Raw genomic sequence first — 14,394 nt, 5'->3', positions numbered from 1 at the left:
AGAGAGAGAGAAAGGAGGCAGCCCGGGGTAGGGTGGGGGAGGGGTTAGAATCTGATGTTGGGGGAGTTTGGAAAGGTTGAGGCCGGTCGGGACCTCCGTTCCTGCAGGCTGAAGTGTGTAGCGACTGAGTCCAGCCTCTCTGGAAGTCCCGGGAGGCAGTGATAGCTTGCACTGAGCTCTAGGCTCTTCTGCAGGGGGAGGGCAGGCAGGAGAGGCGGGGCGCTGGGCGGGGTCCGGACGGGGCTGGGCGGGAGAGGAGCCGGTGACCGCGGGCGGGGCTCCTCTCCGGCGGGTGCCGGAGTCTGGGGGCCGCGGCTTTCCCCTCCCCGCCCGCCGAGGCACTGGCCCCTCCTTCCCCCGCCGCCCCCGTACCCGCCGCTGCTGCCGCTGTCAACCGGGCCATTGCTTGCAGGAGCCCTGGCAGCAGGCGATCGGGCGGTGAGGAGCCTAGGGCGCGGCCTCGTCTCCCCGGCCCGGCTCCCGCATCAGCACCGTGGACAGCACAGACGCCCTCTCCGGGACCCCGCAGCCCTCAAGAGCACGTCTCGGGCTTCGGAGATCTCATTAGCACCGAGGACAGCACCCAGGCCCCTGCTGGCCTCGGCCAGCCCACCCGCTCTTCGAGTCAGCACCGCGGACAGCCCCCCGGGACCAGACCTCAAGCCACCCAGGAGCGGTCAGCACCCTCTGAAGATGGCCACTGAGGTAGGTTGCCAGCACCCTAACCCGCAGGCAATGCCGCAGGGAATGATTCCCCACTAGGGGCAGACTGGGCTCAAGGAGAAGGCGGAGGCGGGTGGGGGTAGGGGGTGTTTCCCGGGTTCATGGGGGCCAGGTAGGGAGTAACAGGGCAGAAGAGCAGGACTTTGGGTAGTGGTCCCTCACCTCTGGCATGTCAATCTTGTCCATGCCACCCTGAGCCCTTGAGAGTCCACTTGTTACCAATAGCACCAGGTCCCAGCCTAGGCTGGGATTTCCCCTTCTGAACACTGGGTTCTGATTCCCTGGAGGGTTGGAAATCCCTGTACGCCTGTGTAAGGGGAGAGAAGGTGGCCTACTGCTGTTGCTATGCGGCACAGTATTCTGCTTCTAATCCAAAATGCTTGACTAAGGAAGACAGACCTTCCTCTACATCTGCATTTCCTTAGGAGGAGGGCGTGGACAAAGGCATCCTCAGGCCCAGGACCCAAGTGGTTGGTTTTAAGAACTTCCTGCACCAGACCCCACTTTTGAGAATCACTGTGCCTTGCTTTCCTTCTCTGCTGGAGTTGCTGGTCCCAGAGTGCCCACATTTGCCTGTGTGTGGAGAGGGCTACTTTCTTCATGGTGTGCCTAAGGACCAAGGGACCTGTTAGCTAAGGGCAAACTCTTGTTGCAATGCTTAAGAAATCAGGATTTTTGTCTCTGCCCCTAGGGGTTATCCTTCTCCCTCATTTTGTGCTAGAGATGTGAGCTCTTTGCACATGATAAAGCTGACATATGGAAAGAAAGAATATTGGCTTGGTTCTCGCACACATGCTAATAACAGAGCTGAAAGCTTCTTTGAATTTTTGGAATGTAACACCGCACACTGGGTCTCCCTAGTTCTGCTACTGTCTTCTTTTGTGGTGTCTCCCCATTCCCAGCCTAGCTGGAATGCTGCCAAGGAGGAAATCAAAGGCCTGTGGATGATCCTGTGCAGTGCCTCTGGGCTTCCTGGTTAGTGGCGAGGCAGCCGTCCCAAGTGCTGTTGCCATTATTCCACTGAATCTCCCGATGTTGCCTGGCTTTGTTTGCATTCTGATGTTATACAGGCCAGCTAGGAGAGACTCATGCTCTCCCAGATCCCCATGTGCAGGCAAGCCTGCCTTCTAGGGGAATGCAGAGTGCTTCAGAAGTACCACAGAGATGGAGAAGAACGTGAAGGAGCCAAGGGGCTGCTCACCTCCCAGACAGGCCTGCTGGACTTCAGCAGCAGTTGTGAGATCTGATGGATCCTGACAGGCCTGGCTCTCCTAGTGTCTCTTTCCTACAGGTCTGCTGTGTCCCACTCATTCTGCCCACAGGTTCACACCTCCTGGCTGAGGCCAGGTTTCCAGGAAGCTGTTGGTAGGCTTGATGACTCTCCCCTGGGAGAGGCTCACTCATAATGCCTCTGTGGATACAACACTATGGCACACAGAACGCCTTTGAGTGTTTGAGCAGCTCTGTGAAGTGGGCAAGGATGGTGTTATTATGTGCAATTAGCAGATGAGATGACTGAGGCGTGGAAGCTTGCTTCAGCCTGGAGAGGGAGTCAAAGAGGGCTTCAGCATCCCATTTTACAGATGATGAGACTGCACGGCAAGAAAATAATTCATCTTGCTTCCATGACTACTACCTTTTTTGCTTTGCATCCAGGATAGTATATCCAATTAGCCAGTATGACGCTTGCTAGAGAAGAGTGCTGGGGTCTTGAGAAGGGGCTTTGAGTTAGGAGAGGTATGTCAGGAAGAGCTAGAGCAATGGTTCTCAACATATGGGTTGCGACCCCTTTAAGACCATTGGAAATGCCAGGTATTTGCATCACAATTCATAACAGAAGCAAAACTGCAGTTATGAAGTGGCAACAAATAATTATATGGTTGGGGGTCACCACAGCATGAGGAATTGTATTAAAGGGTTGCAGCATTAGGATGGTTGAGAACCACTGAGCCAGAGGCACTTAGGTTCCCTGACTGGCCTGGCTGGTCATCTTTAGGACAGAGGGACAGAAGAATATTTAGGATGAACAGGAAACATTTTCAGTCTTACAGCTCGGTCTTGACTGGACCCTGATAGCCGTGCTGAGGAAAGAAACTCAGGCTCAGCCAGGGCACAGGGTGTATGGTGTCTGGGCTAGGGTGAGACATCCCCCTAGGCTGTTTTTTTTAACTATTAGGATTGGATTGAGATTACCAGGAAAAACCTGTTGGGGAAAGGAAAACCTCACTTCAAGTTTCCATGGTCATTTCCTTAGCATTCCAAAGAGGGAGCTGAGCTCCAGGGGAAGAGGCAACAGGAAGAGAGAGAGGAGAGAAAGAGAGAGAGAGAGAGAGAGAGAGAGAGAGAGAGAGAGAGAGAGAGAGAGGAGAGAGAGAGGGGAAATGACTTTACATGGAAATGATCTTTTTTGCTTTCTAATTTCTGTTTATAAGTTAGCATTAGGGGAGGAATGTGTGTGAGTGGGGAGGAAGGTTCCTGAGTGAGGCCCTGACCTCATTTGGAGATCTTTACTGAGTCCATTTCCTGAGCAACAGACCTTTGTGAATGTGGGTCTGCCTAGGAAACAGTCCAAATGGCCAAGAGCAACTGGCAAGTATGTTTTGTTGGACGGGCTTCTTGAAGTGGGTTTTGGCACATCAGAGATGTTCTAAGTGCACCCAAGTAGCATTGCCCAGGCCGGGTATGTGGAGGTCTGATCTCCGAGTCACCGGCTTGAGCTTGAGTGTAGTAGGTTGAGAGGAAGGGTGGCCCTGTGCCCAGTTTCCCACCCTCAGGGCCTACCTGGATGCCAGTGATGCCCAGCCCAGTGTTGGATCATCATATAGATCTCATGATTTATGAGCTCACCTCACCTGCACCTTAAGGATGAGATGGTTTTAAGTGAGGATGGATCTGTGGACCAGCTGGGACCTCCTGTTTGTCTTGGGCATACCTGACCCAAGAGCTCATTGCTTTCCAGCGATTGCTCCGTACCAGCCCAGCCTGAAGGACTGCCGGGTGTATAGGGACATACTATGTCACCTGCTGTCTACCATCTCTAGTACGTTCTTCAATGGCAATGGCCAGTTGGCTCTCTGGCACAGGTCAAAAGCTCTCTTATTAGCCACAGGCTGGACCCAGCCCACTGCTCTGCCTTTGGAAATGTTTATGTTCACCACTCCTGATAAGGCTTCTTTGAAGTCAGAGACGGGAGGGGTGATGATTATGGGTTTCAGTTTAGTGACTTTGAAGAAATGGGGGTCAGAGAAGAGCAGACTTATCAAGGATCCTGTGGCTCGAGATCAGGTCTCCTGCCACTCTGCTCAGCAGACTATCTTCCATAGATGGAGAGGACCAGGAGACGCTTTCTCGCCTACATTCTTACTCTACACCGACTGTGCCAGAGCCTGTATGTGCGCCATGTTGGACTGGCATGCCAAGGTGTTTCCATGTGAACGTGTCTCATCTCCTCTATAGATTCCTCACCACCCGACATACATTCTCCAGGGGCAGAAGCAGATGCCTAGTCACCTGGAGCCAGGACAGGTTCTCAGGTTTAGGATACTGCCATGGCTAGGGAGGGTGCTGATCCCTCCCACTCCAAGAACTTGAGAGTGAATAAATCAGTCAAGAGGAAATAGGTTTGTATTATGAGAGATAGCACCTAATGTCTTAATAATTGAGGATTACTCCCTTCTCAGTAAAGTCCTGAATGGGAGGCTCCCGATCAAGAGGCAGATGTCCTTCAGGGGGTCATTCAGGGACCCAGGCCCTTTCTTGTTGCAGTCTTCAATATCTGGCTCCTCTGGTTTGGGGAGAAGGGAGGAGTTTCAGGTCTGTATGAGTCAAATAGAACATTCTTCAATTCCACGCACTTTGTGCAGCACGTGCCCACTCCAACTTGCAAGGAAGCCTTGGAAAGAATTTCGTTGTATTCCTAGGAGAAAGAAGTAACAGCCAGTCACTAAGAGACACACTGTCATGGCTCATAGTATCGCCTACATCTATGTATACACAGGTGTGTGTGTAGGCTCAGACAAAGGATGTTGCCTCTGGCAGGAAGCCAAGTCCAGGTCAGAATGGTTGAAACACTGTTTCTGCCTTCTTTCCATTCTCACCACCGCCTTTTGTGGTTTAGCACTGTTTTATTTTGTCTTGAACTATGACAAAAAGAATCCCTTCCAGCGGGTCCCTTAGGCTTACCTACTACAAAAGTGTCAGAATGATCCTTGCAGAGCTGAACGAATCCATACCTGGCTCTTGTATTCTGGCTTTGGAAGGGCAAGGAAGGCCACAGTCCTTTTCCTTTCTCATGAAAATGCCTTACAGCGAAACCATAACCGGATGGAGCAGAGGCATTGATGAGAGAGTTAGTTATATTACCAAAACATTCTTTCAAAATTATCCTAAGATCCTAGTAGATATTAAAAGGAGCATTCCCCCACCCCCCCGAGACAGGGTTTCTCTGTGTTTAACAGCTCTGGCTGTCCTGGAACTTGCTCTGTAGACAATGCTGGCCTCGAACTCTCGAATTCACAGAGATCCACCTGCCTCTGACTCCTAAATGTTGGGATTAAAGGTGTGCACCACCATGCCCAGCTAAAAGGGAACCTTTTCAAAGAAGATCCTGGCTAGTGAAGTCAAGAAATATTAAAACTGGAGGAGCACTTAGATGCTTTTTAATGCCCAGAACTTTGAGATCAAAGCTCCTGCTTGAAGCAAAGTTTACCTGACTTTAGGAGAGCCGATGTAATGTTCTCATATTGCTTCATTTCTAAGACCTGGATACAGCAATCGCCCAGTCCATCTGTCTTATCAACCCTTCTCTACTCATCCCTCGGCTTTCGGTCGTCTCCACCTGCAGTCCTTCCTGTTGGCAGAGACCCGTCCTGTTTGTGATTTCACCCTTGACTGCAGTACATCTTCATTTCCCACTGATTGTATCTATTCTGCAAACCAGCTTTGGTCTTGCTAAACACTGCCTCAAACCACTGGAGCAGATCACGATCTGCTGTCTTCATTACTCCCTTTCCCAGGGTCACCCTTTCCTCCCCTTTCGACTTCTGGTCAACCTCCCCCATAGGACTCAGTACAGTCTCCAGGAAGCCTTTGTGAATAAGCATTTCTGGGTAACTGTGACTTTGTTTCAGCCATCCATCACGGTCTAATTCATTACACATTTACTCGTCTTCCTCCCTGGAGCCCATAGACTGACTTTTGCTCAGCATCCAGAGAGCCTGGCACTAGCAGGGACTCAATAAATAAGAGTAGAGTGACTGAACGGATTCAGCTTAATTACACAGGATGAACTGGCTATTTCTTCACTCTGCCTTCAGGGTCTGGTCTCCATGTGGTTCCAGTGCTGGGTGTATTTCACCAATGAGGTGTTTATCTCCAGTGCGAGCCACTGAGGCTGGAGAGGTAGAAGAAGAAAGAGACGTTGTTCTTTTGGGGTTAGAGACCACTCCCCTCAAGTGCTAGGTCAACGCCAAGTTTTCAGATTGTATGGACAGACAAAAGTCACCCCAGTCCTTCCTATCAAGGAAACCTATTACTTCAGCTTTTGGCCCCAGTCCACTTTATACTGTTATCTCTTGGGAAATAGCCATTCCTGAGCCCTTTTCTGGGGGTAAGAAAACTAATGGGGGTGTTCCCTGGCCTTTCAGAACTTGGCCTGTACCTCAGTATCCCTTGAAGTTCATGAATGCATAAAGGTTTCCTCTCTTCCACATGCACTACTCCCCAGGCTGGAAGGCCCTAAGGTTTCCATATTGGCCAGTGCTGAGTTCTCCAAGGACAGGGCCGGCTGCCATTGCACCTTGCTAGAACTCATTTCTGTTGTGATTGGTGGCTCTGAGTGTCTCATTTTGGCCCAGTTTTGTTCCTGCTACTTTTGCAGACTGGTGATGACCTCAGACAGCTTCTCGTGTGAACTGAACAGGACCTGATTCTCAAGGCTCTCATGGAGCCTGGCTGTGTGGCCAGCTTGTCCCTGTGTGCCGGGATTCATTAATCCCTCTGTATCAGTACAAGGAGCCAATGGTCTCCTAAGTGTGTGCCTCCTGCCCATCTCTTCAGGTTCACAATCTCCAGGAGCTCCGGCGAAGCGCATCGCTGGCCACGAAGGTTTTTATCCAGAGAGACTACAGCGATGGTACCACCTGTCAGTTCCAGACCAAGTTCCCCCCAGAGCTGGATAGCCGGGTAAGGACACCTTTTCTAAACACAAGCTCTACCTCCATGATGGCACGGGGTGTTCTTCTTAGAACACATTTCTAGAGAATACATAATACCCCAAATGCATGATCTAGCTGCTTTGAATGGAAGAATGATAAATCCATTGCAGTCTTGCATTTCCACACAGAAAATCCTCTGAAAAACAAAACACAACACTCAGACTTGTTCCAATCCAGCAGCTCAAATTACCCTTGCATGGGAATGCTCTAGAAAACTTGTTAAACAAATGTAAATTCACGAGTCCTAGTGGGTTAGACTGGGTATCAACAGACTTGCTGACTCAGTTGCTGACCGGTGGCTTAGGAATCCCCACCTGTTGACAACTGTCCTTAACCTTGGCTTGCACACTAGAATGTTCTGGGCAGCTGAGAAAAATCTCAGTGCACCCCAAAGCACTCAGAGTCTGTGGGAGTAGGCATTGTTTTACATCTTAATTTGCAAATTAACTTTTAAGTTAACTAAAAATTATTATTTAAATTATAATTATTCACACTTCAATTTTTAATTTAATTCTTGCTCTCAGGTGAGCAAGAATTGAGTGGTCCCTAGATCCTGCTTGGGCAGCAGCTTGCTGTCTAGTGCGGCGTCTCTTCCCACTCTTGGCTGGATTGGGGCCACTTGAGAGCTTTGGGAAGTGGGGGACAGACAAGGCATCTGCTTGGGAGGGGAGGGTGACAGTAGTGCTTGCTGCTCTGACCTATCCCTCCCCTTCCCAGACTGTTTCAGTCCTCACCTCTCGGGGCTGAGATTTGGGTGCAGCATTGGCTTTAAAAGCCATCCATGTGGTGTTAGTGTGCAGTCCGCACCGAGCACTACCGCTAAGCCCATGTTTCAGAATTGTGCCCTGTGGCTGACAGGGTCAGCACTACCAGGGAGCACAGACACAATGTGAGGTTCCCAGCCTACCTCAGAGCTCCCAAATATGAACGTGTTTTAACCAGATCATTAGATTGCACTATACACACAGCTTCAGAAGCAGAAGCGTCCTGCAGGGCTAGAAGCAGGAAGTGACTCACCCAAGTTTTGGCAGGTACTGGAAGAGCCAGGTGCCTGCCTTCTCTGCTTTCCCACTGGCCTCTGATGTTCATACTGACGCAAAAGCATCCTTAGCAGGTGTGGATGAAAGTAGATACCGTGTGGTCAGCTACGGCAGGGAAGCTTAGAGACGCAGAGGAAGAGCTGGGGGCTGCTTTCCGTCTTGTTTTCACCTGTCTTATAAAGAGAGAGGAGGGGGCCTGAAGTTCCATCTTCATCTGCTGGTGGCGTCTAAGGTGGTCAGCCAAGGGTTGTGATCCGCCTCTCTTTCTGAGGGTGTACAGTCCCTACCAGGGGCTGCCTTAGAGCTGATTTTGAGTTGGAGGAGGGCAGAGACCAGTGGTGGTCTGTGTTGTAGACCAGGCTGACTTGAGGAGGTTTGAAAGGTGGGGCAAGACTGGTCTTTGCTGACTGAATCCCCAGGAGCTCTTAGAAAACCATAAGCATCCCATTCTCAAGAAAGCACGTCTGCCCTTTACAAGGAGTTAATGGAGGTAGGGACTGGAAGGTCAGAGGTGAGGCCTCAGGGTTCTCGTGGTCTCAGGAGCACAGAGCAATCCTCACCTGTCAGAGAGTAGAGGTGGCAAGAATGCTTTTGGGGTCATATGAGAGTTCATGAAAAGGCAGATGCGTAGAGTTCTTAGTGTTTCCTGTTGTTATGGAGACAGGCCAGCTTCCTGTATGCGTGCGCGCGCACACACACACACACACACATAGACACACAGATACACACACACAGGCACATACACACAGACACACATACACAGACACACAGATACCCATACACAGGCATACACACAGACACACATACACAGACACACAGATACACACACAGGGATACACACACAGGGACACAGACACATAGACACACAGATACACACACAGGCACAGACACACAGGCACATACACACAGACACACATACACAGACACACAGGCACATACACACATACACAGACACATAGGCACATACACACAGACACACATACACAGACACACAGATACCCATACACAGGCACACAGACACACATACACAGACACACAGATACACACACAGGCACATACACACAGACACACATACACAAACACACAGGCACACACACAGACACACATACACAAACACACAGGCACACACACACAGACACACATACACATACACACAGATACACACACAGGGACACACACACAGGCACACACACAGACACACAGACACAGACACACACACACACAGGGACACACACACAGGCACACACACAGACACACAGACACACACACACACAGGGACACACACACACACACACACACACACACACAGCCGCTGGTATCTAGTAACTTCTTAGCTGGGAGGAAAAGTGCTGGAGTGGCTCTCCAGAGCTCCCTCTGTCAGTCACAAGCAGCTGGGACACCTTCCCAATCTGGAGAATCTGCTGTGGGAATTTGCTGTTGAGCTCCGGCACAACCATCACAGTGGGAACTGACATCACCAGAATACTTGTCCGAGCTTCTGTATAAAACATTCTTGAAAGTGGGTCTCAACCCACAGTTTTAGACCCCTTTGTGTGTGTGTGTGTGGGGGGGGGTCAGCTGATCTTTTCACAAATCTCGGAAGTCAGATATCCTGCATATCAGATATTTACATTAAGATTTATAACAGTATCAACATTGCAGTTATGAAGTAGCAACAAAAATTTTATGGGGTCACCACGGCATGAGGACCATATGAAAGGGTTGGAGAGTTTGGAAGGTTGAGAACCACTGATCTAGGACATCAGGAGTCTCCTGTTCCCAAGGGAGGCCAACAGTCATGCTTGTTCCCATCCTATGGATGAGGAGCCCCACACAGCACAAGCAAGCCACTGCTGCAGGGCCACACGTCTAGCTCAGGGATAAGTCTCGACTGGACTCCCGGTGGTCTGTCCCCTGGGCTCTGTGTGCTCCACCTGCAGCCTCGTGGTCATATTGGTGTGCCAGTATTTCACCACCTCCCACTCATGTGACACCAGTGCTCTTATCTGTGACCCAACTGGGACTGTCCCCACTTTGGGGAGGCTAATCATCTACCTCTCTCCCTCCAGATCGAGCGGCAGCTCTTTGAAGAGACCGTGAAGACCCTCAATGGTTTTTATGCGGAGGCTGAGAAGATTGGGGGCAGCTCCTACCTGGAGGGCTGCCTGGCCTGTGCCACGGCCTACTTCATCTTCCTCTGCATGGAGACGCACTATGAGAAGGTGGTGCTTCCCCATCTCCCCTCCTCCAGCTTCCTTGCCACAGACTCATCCTTATGGACGACCCCTCTTTCTGTAGGTTCTCAAGAAGATCTCCCGTTACATCCAGGAGCAGAATGAGAAGGTCTTTGCGCCTCGAGGGCTCCTGCTCACGGATCCCGTGGAACGTGGCATGAGGGTTGTATCCTTCTAGGATCTTCTGTGTGAGGGAGCAGAGCTGTCTACCCAGTGGGGCCCTTGAGGATGTTACTAGGAAATAGGAGCCTTGCTAGGGTCCTTCCAGGGTTCCACACATCACTGGTCACAGGTGCCCCTCCACTTTCAATTATTGGGGCCACTTGTGAGTTTCAGGCTTTATAGTTATTGAAATGCATGCCATTAGTGCTCAATATAAGACAGCCAACATGTGAAAGCTTTGAAAAATACAATCTCAGATGATTTTCATCTCATGTCCAAAAGTTGGGCCCATCTTACCCTCACGTCTGTACCAGGACCCTGAAGGGAAACTGGCTGTCTCTTACCCTCAAGCAGAGGATTGTTAAGTCAGGATTCAAGCCCAGGCTCTCTTAACCTGCAAGGCTGTCTGCTCCTCAGAGAATCTACAAGCCTTTCATAATCTCATTTAATATTTCGTGTTGAGCCCCACCACCCCCTGAACACAGATGAGAAGAATGAATTCCAGGATGGGGATGCTCCTCTGGGGTGGCTGTCTTAGTGACAGGCTGGTAGGGGCTGGATGACAGCTCTGATGACCCCATTTGGAACCGTTGTTCAGGGGATCAGCTCCCCTTTTAGTAGCCTAGAAATACACATTTGCCCAAGCTTCTTTTTCACTGGGCCCTAGTGTTGCGCTCAGCACCCAGATACTCCATTAATTTGCACAGGAGTCCCAAGGCTCTGTGAGTGTCCCTAGTTTGCAAACGCAAAGGGACTGGCCTAACTTGAGTGGGTCTGTAGCTATCAGCAAATGAAAGTGCTTGTGTATAGCGCCATTTCCGGCGCACCTGTGACTTGGGATCCCACAATGCATTTCGAGGAAGGCCAAACTCAACATGGGATCCCATTGTGCACTCAGCCCCGTGTCCTCTCAGAAAAGGTTAGCTGAGGTTTGGAGAGGGTTGGGACTTCAGGCCTTCTGGTCTCTGTTATTGGGCATAGCGGGCTTCAGTTCCAGGCCTCATGCTGGATCTGTACCCCCTTTCCCAGTTAACAGCCGGGTACTCGCGGCTCCTTAACCATCATCCCAGATCGAGATCTCCATCTATGAGGACCGGTGCAGCAGCGGCAGCTCCAGTAGCGGCAGTAGCAGTGGCAGCGGCAGCAGCAGCGCTGGCGGTGGCGGGGCGGGCGCTCGGTGACTGGCCGAGAGTCCCCATAGGGAGGTGTATGGCCGGAGCGAGGGGCTGGCAGATCTGCGGAGGCTGCGTTACCAGAGCACCCGCTTCTGAGTCTTTTTCTGGGCCCACCCTGCCGTGTGGAGCGGGAGGGAGGGTGACCACCCGGTGTCCCATGTTCCCAGTCCTTTGCCCCTAGGCAGGATCTTCCCCTTTCTGACCCTGGACTTTACTTTCTCCCATGGGGATGGCCCGGGTCATCAGAACCAGACTTACCTAGGGAAGTCTGAGGGTAGGGAAAAAGTCACCTCTCTTCCTTGCCTTCTAACCCCGAGGACCTGGAGAATCCCCCACCACCACCCTGCATGATCCTTCACCCTCAAAGCCCATGTCTACCTGGATTCTGCTCCCGGGGCTCTAAGGCCCAACGCCACCATGGGGCTTGTCAATGATCCCACCTCCTCTTTGGAGATCTGGGGAGATGGGTGCCCTGGGAGCTATCCAGCTTCTCCTAAGGCGATGGCTTTTCTGTGCTTCACTCAGAGCAGAAAGTCCTCTCAGCCTTGCCAAGAAGCACCCAACTCCGAGACTTTGCACCCCACCAGGAGCTGGTTATGGGTGTTCTGCCTGGGACGCTGAGGGAGGGGGGTTTCCACTGGGCTGTGGTAGAACCCTGTGGATGAACGCAGCTGGACAGCGCCTGAGCTCCCAAACTGGAGTCAATTCCTGTATTACATGTATACTGTGTGCACAAATGTATGTATGTGAGTTTAGGGGTGAGAAAGCATGTACACGTGTGAACATATAAGTGTATGAATGCGAGTGCATGTGTGTGACTGCACAAGTGAGTGTGAGTGGGTGTGTGCACATGTGTGCATGAGTGAGAATAAATGCATGTGTGTATGAATGTGTGTGTGTGTGAGAGAGAGAGAGAGAAAGAGAGAGAGAGAGAGAGAGAGAGAGAGAGAGAGAGAGAGAGCGCTTGTGTGTGTGTATGTGTGTAAAGAGAGACTACTCTGTGTGTTCTCTTTGGCTGCTGGGCTAATGACTACCATGTCCTGCCCTGTCCTGTCACACAATGGTCTGCAGCACCTCCCTGTGGATCCCTCCTGGTCTTCTACAAGTCCGTGTCCTAAAGCTGGGCTGCTGCTGGACTGTTGTGCCTGGCCTTTCTCCCACCTCTGGCTCTCTTGTGCACATTCTGATGGAGAAGAGCTGGGATCCTAGGAGAGCAGAGCCAATGTCTGGGTGTTTTTTGGTGCCCTTTCAGCCCCCGTGACATAGTGGGGCCACAGATGCTGCAAATTCAGCCTGCCCAAGTGTCAGGGTCCTGAAGTCCTGCAGGTGAGGCTCCCTGAACATTCAAGGCAGTGTGCCTTGTAAGGGAAGAAGGGCTGACCAGCCAATGGTGCTGTGGCTCTCAGGGGGAGCCAGTGGGGGCATTCTGGGGCCTGAATAGGGACAGGAAACAGGCTGCCTACCTCAGCGGGCAGGAGGTGCTAGAAGTGGGCAGGAGACACCAGCCACTATAGGTAGCTTTCTGGAGCGGAGAGGGCCTTGTTCTCTGCTGACCACAGCAGCAGCGTGTGATGTCAGGAGACTATGGAGAGAGATGGAGAGGGCTGGCCAAGTCCCTAAAGCCTCGGGGAGCCTGAGCCTGCGAGCCCTGGTGCAATGAACTCCTTCTTCCCAAGCTGCACCCCCCACCCCGACTCCTGGCAGAAGCCTGTGCCCTCCCTAACTTGCTGTATGACCTTGGAACACTGACATTGGGAAGGTTGGGAAGAGACAAAATGGAGACCTTTTGTTTTAATCTTTTTCCAATAAAAAGGACTTGCCAGCTTGAGGCTCCATGCTGTTTCCACTGGTCCACAGTGATGGGCTTAGTTCTGCATCCCAATTCATGCAGAGATGCTTGGCTGAGTGTGTACGGGAGAAGAAGCAGATGACACAGGACTGATGAACCCTCTCTCTCTGGAGCTTGTGGGTCAGTGGGGAGGTAGACATCCCACCTTTACCACTTCTTAATCTTTGGTGGATTTGTAGCTTGGTCTGGAGACAGTAGGCTCAGATGAAAGCTAAGCCAAAAGTAATTGATCAGTGAGTTAGGTAGGGCCTGTTTCTTGAGCTTTACTCTAGGTCAGCACAGTCTGGGTTGAATCACATGGGTCATTCGTTACTGAAGGCTAGAATGGACTGGCAGGGTGGCTCAGCTGGTAAAATACTTGCCATGCAGGCCTGATGACATAGGTTTGAGCCCTGGAACCCAAGTAAAGGTGGAAGGAGAGAACCAACTCCACAAAATTGTCCTCTGACCTCTACACATGTGCACCATGGAACGTGAACAACTCCCCATCATATGCATACAGTAATTTTAGGGAAAGGTTAGAAAGCAGATAGATATTAGAAACTGGCATAGCTCTGTCTTAGAAGTCATAAAACTAAGCATTTATTAACTACCTACGGAATACCAGATACTTTACTAAAACCATATTCTAGGGATAAGAGGGATTTAAAGATTGGCTGAGTCTTCTCAAAGGTCTCAGGAGGTTGAGTAATGTGTCCCTGGTCAGAGAGATGGTGGGTGAGTTAAAACAGGGATTTCCTCCCAGATAGGAAGTTGCCTGGGGTTGTGGTGGGGCTGGACCACACATCTTCTGGCCAGGATCTGATCCAAAGAGGACCTCATTAGGTCATAGGGACCACAGCTCTGGTCCTGGGATTGGGGCCAAAGGGGAGGTGGTCTCTGGGTGGTGTGGTCTAGAGCTCCAGGTAGTTCAGAAGTTTCTGCTTGCTGCTTCTAAGGGACACCTGGCTCTGCACATGAGCCCTGGGGAGCCTGAACCTTTGCCTCTGCTCAGTC

At 51.2% G+C, this 14,394-nt stretch overlaps 1 protein-coding gene across 1 annotated transcript; it reads left to right on the top strand.

The window, feature by feature from the left end:
* Nucleotides 1–263: 263 nt before the first annotated feature.
* On the top strand, nt 264–13,377 carry Golga7b (golgin A7 family member B). The gene is made up of 5 exons (XM_048452912.3): nt 264–705; nt 6,781–6,906; nt 10,048–10,200; nt 10,277–10,378; nt 11,445–13,377. Exons 1-5 carry the CDS (start codon nt 694–696, stop codon nt 11,553–11,555), a joined length of 504 nt encoding a protein of 167 aa, XP_048308869.1. The 5' UTR covers nt 264–693; the 3' UTR covers nt 11,556–13,377.
* Nucleotides 13,378–14,394: the final 1,017 nt, after the last annotated feature.

Source organism: Myodes glareolus, chromosome 7 (assembly GCF_982192425.1).
Source record: "Myodes glareolus chromosome 7, mMyoGla1.1, whole genome shotgun sequence".
Lineage (NCBI taxonomy): Eukaryota > Metazoa > Chordata > Mammalia > Rodentia > Cricetidae > Myodes > Myodes glareolus.
Note: the sequence above shows the minus strand (reverse complement) of the source record. Positions and strands in the feature narration are given on the sequence as shown.